The 17,185-nt window shown below is 31.8% G+C and overlaps 1 protein-coding gene across 9 annotated transcripts in view; it reads left to right on the top strand.

Annotated features, from left to right (window-relative positions):
- The window catches only part of LOC148627146 (uncharacterized), a 44,717-nt gene that overhangs the window by 4,808 nt on the left and 22,724 nt on the right, over positions 1-17,185 (top strand). For 7 of the 9 annotated variants that reach the window (XM_088568475.1, XM_088568534.1, XM_088568523.1 and 4 more), the window contains 21 exons: positions 585-661; positions 1,073-1,213; positions 1,840-1,919; positions 2,310-2,502; positions 2,801-3,007; positions 3,309-3,476; positions 3,684-3,767; positions 4,296-4,461; positions 5,048-5,122; positions 5,445-5,597; positions 5,869-5,959; positions 6,565-6,670; positions 8,182-8,348; positions 9,089-9,136; positions 9,818-9,900; positions 10,193-10,276; positions 11,928-12,096; positions 13,150-13,230; positions 14,910-15,100; positions 15,640-15,709; positions 16,154-16,465. In XM_088568475.1, coding sequence (XP_088424601.1) covers positions 585-661; positions 1,073-1,213; positions 1,840-1,919; positions 2,310-2,502; positions 2,801-3,007; positions 3,309-3,476; positions 3,684-3,767; positions 4,296-4,461; positions 5,048-5,122; positions 5,445-5,597; positions 5,869-5,959; positions 6,565-6,670; positions 8,182-8,348; positions 9,089-9,136; positions 9,818-9,900; positions 10,193-10,276; positions 11,928-12,096; positions 13,150-13,230; positions 14,910-15,100; positions 15,640-15,709; positions 16,154-16,465 — 2,746 coding nt within the window. The remainder of the gene's footprint in view (positions 1-584; positions 662-1,072; positions 1,214-1,839; positions 1,920-2,309; positions 2,503-2,800; positions 3,008-3,308; positions 3,477-3,683; positions 3,768-4,295; positions 4,462-5,047; positions 5,123-5,444; positions 5,598-5,868; positions 5,960-6,564; positions 6,671-8,181; positions 8,349-9,088; positions 9,137-9,817; positions 9,901-10,192; positions 10,277-11,927; positions 12,097-13,149; positions 13,231-14,909; positions 15,101-15,639; positions 15,710-16,153; positions 16,466-17,185) is intronic. The other 2 variants (XM_088568493.1, XM_088568514.1) reach the window with 2 other exon arrangements.

Here is a 17,185-nt window from a genome sequence, read left to right as displayed (position 1 = left end):
CTAACAGGGCGCTCCCAGTTATTTGAAATATGAAAATTTACAATTCATGGTTTTTCTTATTTGGATCTTTGATTGTGAGACTGTGACAAACTATTGAATTTCGAAACCTTGAATCTTTTATATGCTTTATACAACAATTGCTGTATTTAAGATATTTATTGTCAAATATCTGAGCCAGAGACATAAAAAGCTTACAATGAGTGTGTTGGTATAATTAAGGAATTACTTTTTTCCTCAATCATGTGATGCATACTTGGAAGTAACCTGTATAGCAGCTTATTTCTGAGTGTGCATCACAGGCATTGATGTTTATTTCGAAAAGACCGAGAAAAAAAATACAACAGTCATTCTTTTTACTTTAGTTTTAATATCAAATCGTCAAAAAAGGTTGATGACTTCACAGTCACATGACACAAAGATTTGGTCTATGAGATGATGGACAAATTTGTTTATCCAATTAGAAAATTTGTTACATCTGAAATTAAATTATTGCACGATAATTGTTGTTGAGGAAAACATATAGAGAGTGGTAATGATAATCATGTTTTCATATTAAATATGAATATCTTCATTTTAATATTTAGGTATGGAAATTTGAGAAGGATAACTCCAGACACATCTATCACATGAAGGAATTAGCTAATTACACACTTAGACTGAAGTAAGGCTACAATATTGCTTCTATTTTATAATTTATCTTAAATTCATGAAAAAGATGTTAATCTTACTATAAGATGTGTAGCATTGTAAGTGTTATACATATATTTAGAAAAATTATCCTGAAAAAGTGAAATATCTTGTATTATTCAGAAACATGAAATGTTGATTGTTTCTAGAATTCTATATTATCTTAAAATTTTGTTAGTTAAAATTGGTAATTTTTGTGTTTTTAGTAATCATTATGGATCATTTCTTTATTTTACTAAGCATGTTGTAGTGTAGGTCTATCTTATTTTGCCAAAGGTATTCAGTATATGATAAGTACTTGATTTGTAAAATCTACACTTTTATATTTATCTGTTAGTTATACGTTATAGAAAATTTAAAGCAAAAATGTTTCCCCCTTGTACAGATGTGAATGGGACAATGTTGGTGGAAGCTGGGTAAAAAGAGTAGATATGGACCAAACTCTGAAACATCTTTACTGCTGCTCTGATACAGACCTTCACGTGTACAGACTAACAGACGGAGAAAACGTCTTCAAAATTGATAGGTATGAGAATGCATTCGAGCTGATGCTTTGGTATAGATCAGTATGTGTACAGACTGTCAGACAGGGAAAGACAGCTCTATTATGTCTTACACAAATCATTTGCCAAAATGGTGCCAGGATTACCAGAATTACCATTCAGAAACGAAACAGCCATGTATATTCATTTGTTTCCACTTATTGTTAACACCATTCAGATAATCTAGGGATAGAAGTGTTTTTTGACCATTCAGTGTTGTTTCAATGCATCACTTTGATTTTCATGAATGGATTTGGGTTTTTATTAAATTTTGCGTCGCAGTATATGGAAGTGACAAAGAGGACAAGACTGTTAGTTTTAAGGTCAAAAGTTTAGGTTACTACATGTATTACTGAAATACCTATATTTGTAAGCCATTGAAATCCAAGCCTAATAAACCTGATTTAAAACCTTTCCTACAAGACTAAATTAGCAGAACCCATAAACATGACATTAAAGGCTCAATTTGAGAACAAATATATAGGTGTATATGAATACATATATATATGGAGTACAGAAGATTTTCTGCAAAGGTACCATCCTTTTGTTAGTATTTAAGGTCTTGTATAAATCTTCACAGACTTTTCTGCTAGTTCTGTCTATTTTGTAGGGCTCACAATTTGTCCATTACGGGGTGTTGCTATGCTCAGTACTATAAAGCTTTATTGACATGTTCTGTTGACATGACAAGTAAGTAGTTTCTCTATATTCGCACTGTTCTACCGGTAGTAAGTTATCTTCCCTTAGATAGTGTATTCAAATGGATTAAAATACCATATGTGGATTTAGAATTTGAAATATTTTTTAAACGTTTTTATTTGTATGAAGAATTTAGTGCTAAGAACTTTTTTATGTCTATTAATAAAAAGCAATTTTTTTTTAATTTAATTTTTTTTTAATGAGAATTCCCTACAGTATGTGCAACACATATAATTAAAATGCTCCTTATTGAAAAAAAAAATCACAAATTTAGAAAATGTGTCACAATTTGAAAGCAAATATATATGTTTGATATTATTAGTAACTGGTTACTTTATGCTAATCACTCTTACTATGACTATAAAATTAAATGTGTTTTAGTTAAAGCGTGGAGTTTGATAGAAGATCCCCATGACAATAAATCCTTCAAAAGACTTCTACATACATTTACTGGTCATTCACGAGCAGTTACAGCCATTGTTGTACACCCAGAAACTCCTACCATGTTTATAAGTTCATCTCTTGATGGAACTGTCAGACTATGGTCATTTGATACCATGGAACAGTTATACAGGTATGTCCATTTCATTTCTGTAAATATTCTAAAACTTTTGTTTTATGCACCATCTATCAAGTTATAGAAATTGAGTGATTTGATCTGACTGTCCTTTTCTTTGTTCATGTGTCCTTTAGAATTTTCAATTTTGTATACACAATTTTGTGAATTTCATAAGTCCTAGGATTGATATTTAATTGTTTGTAACCATCAATTGTTTAACATAAGATAAACCAGGCCCCTTCGTGTTATATGAGAAATAGTTTTTTTTTTTTGTTAGTACCAGTTTGTTTTGATACTTGATTTACTATTTCAGTACTACAATATCCTCCGATGGTTTACTATGGATGGCGCTGACCGACGACAATCTGTTATACATCAGTACATGTCGTAGTATAACTCTTTGGCATACAAATCAGTTCTTCAGATTCTGGGCCCTAGCAAGAAACCAGGTCAATAAACTTTATCTATCAGGAGCTGAGGGAAAAACGACAAGAGTTGTGGCTGTATGTGAAGACAGCAGGTATATATACTGCAATGTTATGTCTAAGTAATGTATGTAGTGTTTTATGTTGTTGTATTTTAATTAATTGATTCAACAGGCCACAGAGATGGATGAGCTGAATTGTAAATATGAATTTTAATCTGGTGTTGCTGTGATGTGGTTATTATGCATGTATTAAATATTGTAGTTTTTCCAAATTATAAACAAAACATTGCATTCTCATTTATAATTTCCTTACTTTTTGAATATATATTAAAGAAAATACAAAAAATGAAACAATCTATATATAAGGTACTATAAAGTTTTTCTTATCTTTCAGTGTAAAACTATTTTCTCGGATACACAGAAAGAACCTAACCACAGTGCTACCAGTCCCGCCCCCAGATCTACTGCCGTTACACAAAGTTTTGAGTGTTTGCTATAGTAGAGAGTTCACTGCTATCTATATACTTATCAATCCTACCAAGATATGGGTTTACACAGCCAGGTAGGACTTATTATAACAAAAGGAAACTATTGATATTTATTGCATGAGGATTTTAGTTATGCTGAATTTTACATGGATATGGTAAACTTTAAATTTGTTTTTTTCATTGATTTTATACTACTTTCTATGTATAGATTTGTATTAAGTTTTCAAGTCTTAACATTTTAAACATGAATGTGATGTTATATGAGTGACCTACTGTTCCAGGACTGACCCCTGTTGTAAGATTGGAGAAATTAATGCTATAGAGCTGCAGAATAAATATATAAAAGGCAATGGACAAGCATCTAGGTAAGTTCTGAGGGACAACAAATGATGGTAAAAAGTAAATATTTTATTTACATGATGAGTTTTAGGTTCAGTAACCCACGTTAACTTAAGTATTTTATAATCTTTTTTTTAAAACATTATACATACTTTCATGACCTTGCTAGGCTCCTTATTACTGGATGACAAATAGACTTTCCATGGGAAATTAGATAATACTGTAATTTTTGGAATTAATTGGGGGAAAGGCAACTGTTATGTAACTACAATTGTTAGAATTAGTATTTTTGAATTGTGACAATCAGAAGCTTGACCCTTATCAATAATGCCAAAACTATAATTACATTAAAGTCAAATTTCTTAATTTGTAGCAGTATTAGAAACTCAGAGCAGTAATTATGCAGTTGTATAAAAATTCTGATTATAAAAAAAAAGGAATTTCAACATATCAGGGTTTGTGTTATAATTACCTATTTCATATAGCACTTCTAACAATAAATTTCTCTTTTCTATGATATTTTTTTCCTTTACTCATTTTATTTTGAAATTTAGGGCTCCAGGAAAAGGTCCAGCCCACAGAGCTACAGAAAATGGGATAGGGACTGAAGTTGCCTCCAGTTGTTGTAGCCTGAGCACTCTAAATAGTCCAGCTACTATGTGGACTGATGAGGGATTTTGTAGTCCAATCAGACATAGCTATCTATTGATGGGACTTGAAGTATGTTGTTTATATTCTCCAGTTTTCATGTTTATTATAAAGGCCCTGCTGCTATGTTGCAGACACATTTGGTAATCATTTTGACTTACTGTCTATATCCAACTACCTCAGTGGTCTCAGAGAAGCATGCTTGCCTCTAGTAGGAGGTGTTGAAGGTTCAATCCCAATTGGAGTCACAACATAGACTATAAAATTGGTAGTCACTGCTTCTCTTCCAAGCACGCAGTATTTGAGGGGATAGAGTGATGACTGGTTGGCTCAGAGTTAGATTAATGTGTCACAGTAGGTTGCCATGACTACCTGCAGCCTGTTTCTTCTGTGAGTCACCACAATATAGGTCTGGCTTAGCATATCAGAATATTACAAAGCAGTGTCTGTTCAATTGGTAAGTGATTCTGTCCTGAAATGCATAAAATATCTACCATAGGATGTAAAACCATAATCAATCAATCTGGCTGCTTCCAAACAATCCATTCCAAATCCTTGCTATGAATGAGAAATAAGATAGTGTACTGCATACCAAAGTTTTTGTAATCAAATGTCAAGTTTATCTAATTAACTGTTGCTGTCATTATCTGTGTAACAGGATGGTAGGATATTATTTACTGATCCAGTCATCTTAGGGCAGAAGTATATGGAATTCAAAGCTTCCAAAGATACAGTAAGTTGATGTTATAAAAAAAGTATGGTTAAATTAAAATTGCTACACTCACTGCCATTTGGTCAGGAAAATTTTTGTTTATCTTTAAAATCCATTAAATCATGAATAAATGTTTTGAAGCCTTAAAACACATTCACAGTAGATATGTTTTTATTCAGTACTTCCAATCAATGACACATTACAATAAGGTTCAAAATTGAATTAAACATTTGAAGTTTAGTTTTACTCATGATTCAGCCTTTACTAATGAACTGAAAAAAAGATATTTTACTGTCTATAAAATCGGACCATTCTAAGCTTGTACATGATTTTTTTTTTTCAGATAACTGATATAAAACATGATGAGAAACACAACTCCCTGATAACTTTGTCCCGCTCCAAGGAGTTAATGAATATACAGATATGGACTCTACCTCAGTTACAGCTGGCTCATGAACTATTCTGTGACTTAGATATTAACTGCTTTGCTAGAATCGTATGTTATTTATCAGGCTATTTGTTTTGTTCTGTTAATGGGTCAGTTTTTAGTCTAATAATATGAATAAGACTAAAGTACTACTACTCATATCCTCCCCATAGACTGAAGCTTCCATTTTAATGATTGCAAACAAAACAAAACAAGTTTAAAGACATTTTTATGAATTCTAGAATGATTTATATTGTTTTTACCTGTATTTCTGTGCTGCTACATTTGTATACATTTGTGGTGGTGTACAGTTTAAATAAGACATATTTTTCCATTTTAGAACTTATCATTTATGACTGGACATGAGAGTGGACATTTGAACCACTATTTCCTGGAAGTAGCTGAGGATCCAGGCCTATTTAAAGCTAAAGGTATAGACTATAAGCACTGGTTATCCAAAACTTTATCCAATTGATAAATATTCATCCACTGGATGATTTGTACATATTGAAATAAAGAGTATCTAGTGGATATCCATTGTTCAGTAGATATACCTGTGAACATCTTGACTGAATTCTTTCATAAATAAAGAAATATAACACAATCAATTACTTGTTAAGAAAATACTGTGTAATTGGAATTTTTTTTATTACAGAATGTCTGTAATTTTGTAAAAAAACACTTTTATTGCAGCCAGTTTATTTTCTCTGTAGGATGGCTCTTATGTTTTAGTGTGTATCTGTCCTGAATTTCATGGAGACTGAGTCCTTTTCTTTTAGAGTTATTGCTCTTTGAACATAGAAATGTCATTTTAATTATATTTTGTTATTATTTATTTCAAGCTTAATTTATGTACATTTTAGTAATAAATATGCATAAATTTGGTTAGTTTAATTATATCTCTTTTTAACCTTATTAATTGGTAAGGGACATGGAATATTATAATCAACACATACTCTATAAAGATGTGAATGTTGATTTTCCAATATTATTCTAATTTCAACAGTTAGATTATTTCTGTTATTATTTTTTTCAGTGGAACCCAAGAAAGAAGATGTTATACAAAAGAAACAAGTTGAACATAGAAGTAGGGTGGTATCTGTTGATGGATCAGTTACTGCTAAAATATTCTGTTCATGCAGGTATCAAACACTTATATAAATTCTGTTTTATCTCAACAAATATAAAGGACACATTTAAGAGGGGGTATCCAGGGGAGACCTAGGCAGTGGGTTGTACATGCCAAATTTAGAGATCACAAACTCAAAAATGGATGTTGTTTTGTAATTTACTGAAATGGAAGAATGAAATGATTTACATAGAAACCACTGCAAAATTCAAAATTAAGGGAAATAACTCTTTGATCTGTTTATACTTTAGCTGATTTGTTAGGGAACTTTAAACATATATTCTTAGTCATCCACTATTGATACAGAAAAATCCCTGTACTTCCTGACATCATAATGAGTTTAACAATACATTACAGAATAAAATTTACCCTATGCTACCCATATTATTGGTTCTGACAGGTTTGTACATGGACAGTCTTTTTATAAGATCAAACATGTTTATATCTACCTAAATATGATGAAACAATCTTAACTTCTTTGTTATCTATTATTGCTTGAGGATCTTATCCCAAATGATCCCTTCTAAATATGGCTCAGGAGCTTACACAAAAGCTACATAGATGATGATATGATGCCCATAGATTACGATTACTTCAAAAGTTCTATGGTGATCACTATGTCCTAATTGACTGATACAATATATCTCTTCTTTTTTTCTGTAGATATTCTTCCTCTTTCACCAGACTTTACATTCGGTGAACTGCTCACCTTGGAGTAGCACTGGAGTTCACTCCTTGTTTTCGATGGGATTGGTACCATTGGTACTATTTTTAGTGGTTTCTTTTTAGTTTCTTAGTGTGACTGGTACTCAATCAATTGTCCTGTTTTTATTCCTAGCACTGTTTTGTCCGCCAATTTTTCCACATTTGTACCTTCTTCTTGAGCAAATTAAAAAATTAATATAACAATAAAAACAAGAGTTTGCATGCTGCATCATGCTACAAATACCCTAAATCAACACTCTGTGGTTAACAGGAAGTAGGAAAGTAACTAAACTGAAAATGGGACACATGGTACAAGTAATCATACAGTATACCAAATATCTAAGCATTATGTCCCCTGAAAAGGGGAAATACAGTAAAAGTAAAATGATATCTGTTACAAAAATTTCCATTATTCATCACCTGAATAATTACTAAGTTGTAAGGTAAACATAAAGTAGATTAGTAATGAAGCTGAAAAGGGGAGGCATCATACAAATCATCAGGCAAAAGCAATAAACCAAATATCTGAGCATTTCCTCCAACAAAATCTGTTACAGAAATGTGCTATGGATGGATTGACGGACGGACAATGTGATTGCAATAAATGGGGCATAATAATTAAAAATTGAAACCTTTTAACATGCAGAATACTTATCTCCAAAAAGTAGCACCAATAGATTTTGAAGTACATGTAACAGCATAAATTACTCGAATTCGATATTAAAAATTTTGTTCATGTTTGAGACAATTTTTGTATACTGCACTTAGTAAATTATACTTTGAATAATACAAAAGCCTGGTAATCAAATATTTTTTTAGTGACAATGGTATGTTGAGGATTTGGGATGAATATAAAGTTTTACTGAGAGAGATCTGTTTTGAAGATGAAGACAGTAGTTGTCTTACAGCAGCATGTTTCCTCAATGACAAGGCTGATCTTACTGTAGCATTCAAAAACCATCTCTACTTCATTGACCATGTCAAAGGTAGGGATAGAATTTTGTTGTGTGGCCATTTATAGTTATACTTCATTGACCATGTCAAAGGTAGGAAGAGAATTTAGTTGTGTGGCCATTTATAGTGATACTTCATTGACCATGTCAAAGGTAGGAAGAGAATTTAGTTGTGTGACCATTTATAGTGATACTTCATTGACCATGTCAAAGGTAGGGATAGAATTTAGTTGTGTGACCATTTATAGTGATACTTTATGCATTAACTTCAAAACCAATGTTTATTTAATTGGCTCTTGCATTTCTTGGTTCTTTATTTAATTGGCTCTTCCATTTCTTGATTCTTTATTTAATTGGCTCTTGCATTTCTTTGTTCCTTATTTAATTGGCTCTTGCATTTCTTGGTGTAAGTTATAGTAACAATCATTCTGTACTGAAGGATGTTCGAAAGTGTAAAGTGTTTTTGACTGGTCTATCTGTTTGTCAGTCTGTCAGCTATTTCCATGTCTTTGACTATGTAAAATGAAGTTAAATTGATGATGCAAACTTTCTCATGTTGTAAACCACTGCTATTTATTTGATTAGCTATAATATTCCTGGGAGTAAACTGAGAGATAACTTTTGTAATTTCAAGATTGTTGAAGCATTTTGCAAGAGACTTTTAACTCCATTACCAAAGTGTAGAACAACTGTGTCATATTATATTGATGTTTTGAAATGTTCAGATTAAATTTTAGTTGACCTTAGAAATACATTATTTTTTAAATTTGCAGTATGTCCTCAAGTTAAAGGTATTGAAGAAGAGGATACATTTGATAAAGGTATTGATGTTGATATATTAAAAAAAAATCTCTCTGTGTCAATAAGTTGTATTTTATTGAAAAGTAAAAAAAAAGCAAATGTTTTTCATGTGTGTTTTTTTATATAGCCAAAGGAAGCAAAAAGAAATGTCTTTCCTTTTAAATATCATGTTTTTTTTTCTATTCTTTTAATTTTATAAAAGTAAGTTGATGTTCAATTCAATTACTTATGTGTTGTGTCTAACACTAACTGATACTACCTATACTGTTAATGATAATTTACGAAGTTTTCTGTTTGTTGGTATTGACTCAATGTTGATGACAATTTTCTTGTTTTTAATGATGACACTTACTGGTAATCAGAAATTTATATTATTGCTATTTTGTTTATAATCCCTTTGATCTTGCTATACGATAATTTTCAATCTCATGCCAGTCGAGTGAGAATGAAAATTATCATATAGCTGCACAAATATGTTATGTCACATAGCATTCTGCTGAAAAATAGGTCCGAAAGGAAACTTTGCAATGCTTATAAAACTTACATATTTAGGTAAGGAAAATTGATAATAAAAGAAAACTAATACCTTACACTTCAGCAAAACAGCGATAAACAGATTATTTAATATTTTTTTCAACGGGAGTTTCTCATCTCGTTGAAAAAGTATTAAATAATCTACATTACCTGTGTGATCTTTTCAGAATCTCACATATCAGAGGAGCAGTATGTTTTATACGAAGGCAGTATCTTCCACTCAGAACCAGTTACTCTGGAAAATTATTTGGTATGTGTACATTACTTTAGAAGTCAATTTTGTTAGATTTACAAAAGAGTATCATATAAGAATTTATGAACAAGTTCTTAGTACACATATTTTACTTGTAGTTGAAGGAAATCACAATCATTAGTGGTTAAGTGTTCTCATTACTGATATGATAGTATCAGTTCAAATATGTAAATAATGAAGAAATTTGACTTTTAAGGATTGAAAAGTTTATGTCATTTATTTTCAGTATATTTTTATATTTATTTCATTGTAGTACATGTATTAAAATCAATTATTTGCTGTTTAATAGGTGCCATTTCCTGATAAACAGTTCACTCAGGAGTTTCTAGAAGGTAAACTTGCTGGCTCTGACCAGGATGAAGATGAGGAAGGGGTAAGTTATATCACTGGGTTAGTGTAAGAGATATCTCCATTTATTCAGTAACTTGAATCTATATTTTTTATAAAATGTTTTGGTAGTTTAACAGAATTGTGGTATGATTGCTATCTGTGTTATTGTCGGTGTCTGTAGATATTTTTATTGTGCAATGACTTGATATTACTCGTTGGCTCTGCTTGAAATTAAATCAAATGTCTCTTTATTACATGTACTGAAGGAGATTTGTGGTTTTTGACTCAAAATATTTAGAAATATGGGCTTAAGGGTGTCACAAACAAGCATCTTCATATTATGAAACTTTGTAATAATGCTTGTTTTTTTACCAGTTTGAATTGGGTTGATTTTATGCATGTTGTCAAGTTAGTTCAAATTTTGGTAAAAAATTGGTCTAGCTATAATAAGTATATGTCCAAATTAAAATTTTTTTGTTCATTCTTTCATTCATTCTGTGCTAAAAACCTTTGCTTTGTCAAAAAGTAATTGCAATCGTAATTTATCAATGTTTCAAGCTTGAAAGGGAAATCTAGAAAGCTAGGATTAAAGAGCATAATCCAGGCATAACAACTAAATAAGGAAAATACAACAATAAACATGAAATAACCAAAATCACACATACAAAGAAACAAAAGGAAATGACTAACCAGGACTTCCGGTGCTGGGTAGGGTTTTATAGAAATAACTTACCAGGACTTCAGGTGCTGGGTGGGGTTCTATAGAAATGACTAACCAGGACTTCAGGTGCTGGGTGGGGTTCTATAGAAATGACTAACCAGGACTTCAGGTGCTGGATGGGGTTCTATAGAAATGACTAACCCGGACTTCAGGTGCTGGATATGGTACTATAGAAATGACTAACCAGGACTTCAGGTGCTGGGTGGGGTTCTATAGAAATGACTAACCAGGACTTCAGGTGCTGGGTGGGGTTCTATAGAAATGACTAACCTGGACTTCAGGTGCTGGATGGGGTTCTATAGAAATGACTAACCCGGACTTCAGGTGCTGGATATGGTACTATAGAAATGACTAACCAGGACTTCAGGTGCTGGGTGGGGTTCTATAGAAATGACTAACCAGGACTTCAGGTGCTGGGTGGGGTTCTATAGAAATGACTAACCTGGACTTCAGGTGCTGGATGGGGTTCTATAGAAATGACTAACCCGGACTTCAGGTGCTGGATGGGGTTCTATAGAAATGACTAACCCGGACTTCAGGTGCTGGATGGTGTTCTATAGAAATGACTAACCTGGACTTCAGGTGCTGGGTAGGGTTCTATAGAAATGACTAACCCGGACTTCAGGTGCTGGATAGGGTTCTATAGAAATGACTAACCCAGACTTCAGGTGCTGGATGGTGTTCTATAGAAATGACTAACCTGGACTTCAGGTGCTGGATAGGGTTTTATAGAAATATTCATTTAAGAATGTCCATACTTGCCCAAACTGTTCAAGGTTTGTCTTTTTTTGGTGGTATTTGTGCCCTGTGGAGTATTTCATTATTAAGTTAGAAGGTACAAAGTGTCGTATACCTTTATTATTCACCAAGATAACATGGATGTATTTAGTTTCTTCATATTGACTTAAATTTTGATTGGTTTATACGGTACCACTGTTAATATATACACTTCTGTCGTATTACCATTCTACAGGACTCTGACACTGATTCTACTCTGTCCTTTGCTCCATCAGAGATCTACGAGTCACCAATTATGACCCCAGATAGTCTGTCCATGTTAGACCTGACGATGGATGCTGAAGTCAGCAAGTTTGATCTTCTAGAACACATGAAGAGGACCATCATACATCTGAAACAGAAAGGTATGGCTCTAGAGTGTGTCTAAAATATCATAACACAATTAAATGTTAGGTAGAAAAATGTCATCAATCTGTTGTAACTATAGATATAATGCATGAATGATAAATCATTGAAGTGCTATTGTTTTGTAGTGCATATAAAACACTTCATGTTACATATTTCCTTTTTTATTTGCCCCTTTGCTACAATTAAGGAATACCCTATTTGAGCCCAATCTTTTAAAATTCTTTGGGAAAAGTGAATCTGATTTTGAAGAATATATTACTTCTCTATTTCATGACTGGTACTTATCCAGGATTAATTACTGTGTAAGATATATTATGGATGGCAATGAGTATCAAGTATACATGAAAATATATACTAAAGTAATAGGATTTATATAGTATTCATGTTGGAACTTGAGAATAACACCTCGTGTTTTAGAGGAGATATGTCAGGACTTAATACTCTGTTTGAAATAATAGACTTACACAAACTTCAGTCACTGTCCCCTTTTTAATAAATGGATGTTTGCTCTGTTTTTAGATATTTTTTTCTAATTATCTAACACCAACCAACTTTTGGTTTGGGAGATAAAACAGAATGAAATACCTTTAAAAACATAGAATGTCTGAAAATGAAATTAACAAAGATGAACTACACTGGTTTAAGTACAATTACTCTCTCCCCAGAAAACATGTAATCTGGTTGACTGAGTAACTTTTTACATAAACATATGCATTTGCCATCCTTTGATATATACAGTACATAGTATCTAGTTTATCAGGAGTTCTGTTGTCTTTCACCTTGGACTCTTATTTCATATTGAATAGTTGCAGGAAATTAGTTTAAAATGTTGTAATTTCTTTTACAATATTTTTTTATTATTTTTAATTTAAAAATCTTTAAGTTAGATTTTTGCATGCTGAATGAATAGACCAATCACTTTGATTTGGAAGCTTTAAATTGGAATTTAAGATTTTTCCTTAGAAGAGCATGGTAATGTAGTGAAATCAATATACACAGGATGTTATACTGCATGAACCACAACTGCATGTAACATGATATTATTTCAGAGGAAGATGAAAAAAATAATGAAAAAGCATTACAGGAGCGTAATAAACTCAAGATTAGGTTATTAACTATGAGTAAGAAAGGTAAAACTGAGTTTGCATACCTCGTCACTTGCATCACCTTTTTTGTGACCTTTTACCTCTGCACTTTACACTGTGACCTTTTCCTTTACACTCATAATCTCCAGAACAAGGGTAGTGTCATTGAATATCAAGGAAAAAGTTTTTCAAAGGATTGTGTATACCTAATTCATAAGTAAAAGCAATATGTTTAGACCTTATATACAGGAAGTATTGCCACATATTTATCTAACAATATGAAAAAAAATATTTGTATTTGTTCATTAACAATCACATGAAAATCAATACTTTCAAACTCATACAAAATTCTATTTACTCTTGTCTCATTGCAGTCCTATTGAATATACACAATTATCATATGATCTGTATTAACAAGTTTTTCATAAATTTTATTTCTTAGTCTTTAACATATTGGTCCTAACCATTTAAATAAATGTATGAAAAAAATATGTGTTGTAGTGTTTAATGAAACATATGAAAACAAATGTTTTGACCTGTATATACCAAAGTCATTATGAACAACCAAAGATAAAGTCTGCTAGATGTGTCAAACACCACAATAAACTTATGTATAAAGGACTTTCATTATACATCATATTCTGTGCTGACATCCACTCGTGAACTCTTTTACAATAGGTGGTCCCTGTTTGAAAATAACCATTTAATCAGGGGTGCAAATTAGCTTTCAAGAGTTAAAGATCTAGGACTTTTTTTTTCAAATTTCAAATCAAAGGTCCACATTAAAGTGTCATTGTAGGAGTTTACTGGACTTAGAAAAAAAAAATTCAAAGGTTCAACAAGATGAGGGTCTCAGACCTTGACAACTACTAATATTTAAAGAGAAATTAATATTCTTTAAATTTGATTTGAAATATTTCAAAAGTCTTTAATCAATGAAAGTCCTGAGTGGATCAATATACTAGAAGAAATGTTGTTAAATCTTTGTTCTGGAGATTGTACTAGTGCTATACTCTCACTGCACTTATCTCCCTTGGTTTAGTGTAGTCCAGTGTTTTGTAGAGGATGAAGTCTTCCCCTTGACAGGTAACCTTAATGTAGTGTGTTTAAGTATGGGAAGTTAATTTAGAAAATCCACTAGGCTGATCAATGCGTAGAATAGAAGAAGTTTGTATACTAAAATAGTTCCAACATTCATTTAATCAAACATACACAAAATTTGCATCCTTTGCTTTGTAGAAAACTATAATTTGGACGAAACTGACAATATCAGTAACAAGCAATGAAGTTTTATAAAACAGTGACATGCAATAGTATAGGTGACAAATTTTATCAATATTCAGAGTTAGTATATGCTTGATTGATTGTTAGGGTTTAACGCCAGAGCAGCAATATTTCAGCTATATTCAGGCGAGTTAGTATATGAAGTACCCTTCCCTATGGAATGACTTGATGAAGAATTTGATGATTTTAACCCTTTAACAAATAATTCATTGTTTTATTACTTTTTTTTACATTGAGCTGAGGTATGAATTGCTAGTCTAATTCTAAGTACATGTAGTAAATTGATGAAGGTCTATTTTACTGGTCACATGATCATTAGTTCTTTAATTTTAAACATATACATTCCTCATTACCATGTATCATTGGACACAGTCGTTATAAATATAATATACAGTTAATCAAAACAAGAGAGTGTTGAAAGGTGGGTTAATATTTTATAGAAAGGAGGAAGAGAAGAAAAAAGATGATGGCAGGCCAGATAGATGGAGAAATACCTCAGTTTGATGACGATGGAGAGAAAGACGAGAAAAGGAAGTTTGAACTGCCCAAATTTGGTAAATCACCAGGACCTACACCTTTACAAACTCCTACTGCTAGTAGACCAGAAACACCTACTGAGGCTGAGCCTGAGGTTTGTATTTATACAAAAATATAGCTACTCAAAATTGATTTCTGAAACTTGCAATGTCACTAATTTTTGTACAATAAAATTATTTTCTTTGTCATTTATGAGTAATGCAAATAAATTGGAAGGATGCATTAAATGCAGCTCATTGATGTAAAATTTTAGTTTATTTTGTATATGTCTTTGTAAGGGTTTATTGTGGTATATTGCTAAAGTCCATTTGCCTGTCCATCTGTCAAATTTTTATGATAAGTTAGGAAATTCTTTAATGGATTTTTTTTTAAATATATTGCTTACTAATATTTATCTTGATGAAAAGTCGTCCTTTAATCCTTTTCATTGTTTTCTAGTTTATAAGACTAAACCCCCAAAATGGGGATTAGTATACCTTGTGCTTTAGTGTGGTTGATTATTACCATCTCTACACTATTTTTTTATTCAAAAATTAAAAGTAACCACCAATTCACACTAATATGTATTTTAACAATATCCTTTAGTAGAAAAAGGTCAAGTAGTAAGATGCTTCTTTCTCCAATATATTCTAGGAAGAACAAGCTACAGACAAACCTAAAGATGAACTTAGAACTGTGGATGAAATCAAAGCTGCTTCACCAGGTAATGTCAAGAATCTGTTTTTTCGAGAAAAAAAATGGTCCAAATTTGTATTAGGATTTTTGAGATATAGATGCTATCAGTTGCTTTTGTCAATTTTGTTCTAAAACTTCTCTACCGAGGGGTCAAAATAAACAAAAAGTTATTTACAAACTGCAAAAAAATACTTATGTTTTCAAAAATTAAGGAAGTTAATACATACCAGTCCAGTTTTGTTTAAAGTGTTTCCCCCCTTTTGAAATATTACATTCTACTGCAGTTATTGATTTACAAAAAGCCTTCTAAGTTCTTCAGCTCTTTTTATATAAGTAAAATTGCAAACAGTCCACAAAAGTATCTAATATGTAATAATTTAGGAAGAGTTAAATAAAGTTACATGTACATGTCAAAAATTCATTTCAATTTGAAATTTTAAACTTATCCTTTTCTCATTTCATATACCTTTAGCCTGTAAGAGCTGGTCTATGTTTGATCATCTTATCCCTGTAAAGAAACCCATAGAACCAAAACTTTTCCCCAGGGCTGAATATGAAATTGTGAAAATGCCTAAAACAGCTTTACCAATCTATGATAAGTCCAAAGAAACAAAACCAGGGGATTTGACATATGATGTTCAGTTTGAAATGGGTTTTGATGAGGTTAAAAAGACTTTGGCTAAGGGTGCCATGGAAACAATCCCAGAAATCAATGTTATTCCTTCTGAGATCAAACTAGAACAGGTTGTAGAGGAAATACATTGGGCTGAACAAAAACTTAAAGGTAACAATGAGTGGCTTATGGAAACAAAGCACGTGACTGCATGGATCAAGCTCTTTTTGGTGTATTTAGAAAGGATTGGAAACACTTTTCCTTTGGTCTTCTTGGTGATGTGAATGTGTGATCATGGTATACTTTTTGCATGACCCTAGGTTGATCACTCTTTTTCTGTTATTAAAATGCACAAAGGAGCTTATTGGTAAATCTTGAGTTACCTGCACTGTTTATAGATATATTGTTGTCTTGACTTTGCACTCAGGGATTGTCATGAAATCATAGGGTTAAAAATGGTGTAGTAAATTATTTATCTGGTGGATATTAAGTTCTGGGTTTAGATATATGCTTGTTAAGCTAATCTTGAACATAATTGACTCACACTACTATCTTACATTGGCTGTCTATGAAATTTTTACAAGTCACTCTACTTTTTGACAATTATTATACCCTCCTAAACAAAGTTGTGAGTATGAAGGAATCACCCTGTATTTCTGTCTGTCTGTCCATCCACATTTCTTGTAAGTGTTATTCCTAAGCTGCTCAAGGGAAGGTGCTTTTGATTAAATTTTGTATGAATGTATTCAACTGAATTAGAATTTTCAAATATCCTTATGTTTTGCCTATTATGATTTACTGTAAGTGTTTGATTTAGGCACCTAGGAGCCTCAAGTTTTAAACTGTTTATTGGACAAATCTATTGAAAAAAAAGTAAAAGTGAAAAATGAG

The sequence above is a fragment of the Perna viridis genome, chromosome 1, assembly GCF_037379345.1.
Source record: "Perna viridis isolate PV_CMFRI_1.1 ecotype Kerala chromosome 1, ASM3737934v1, whole genome shotgun sequence".
Lineage (NCBI taxonomy): Eukaryota > Metazoa > Mollusca > Bivalvia > Mytilida > Mytilidae > Perna > Perna viridis.
Note: the sequence above shows the minus strand (reverse complement) of the source record. Positions and strands in the feature narration are given on the sequence as shown.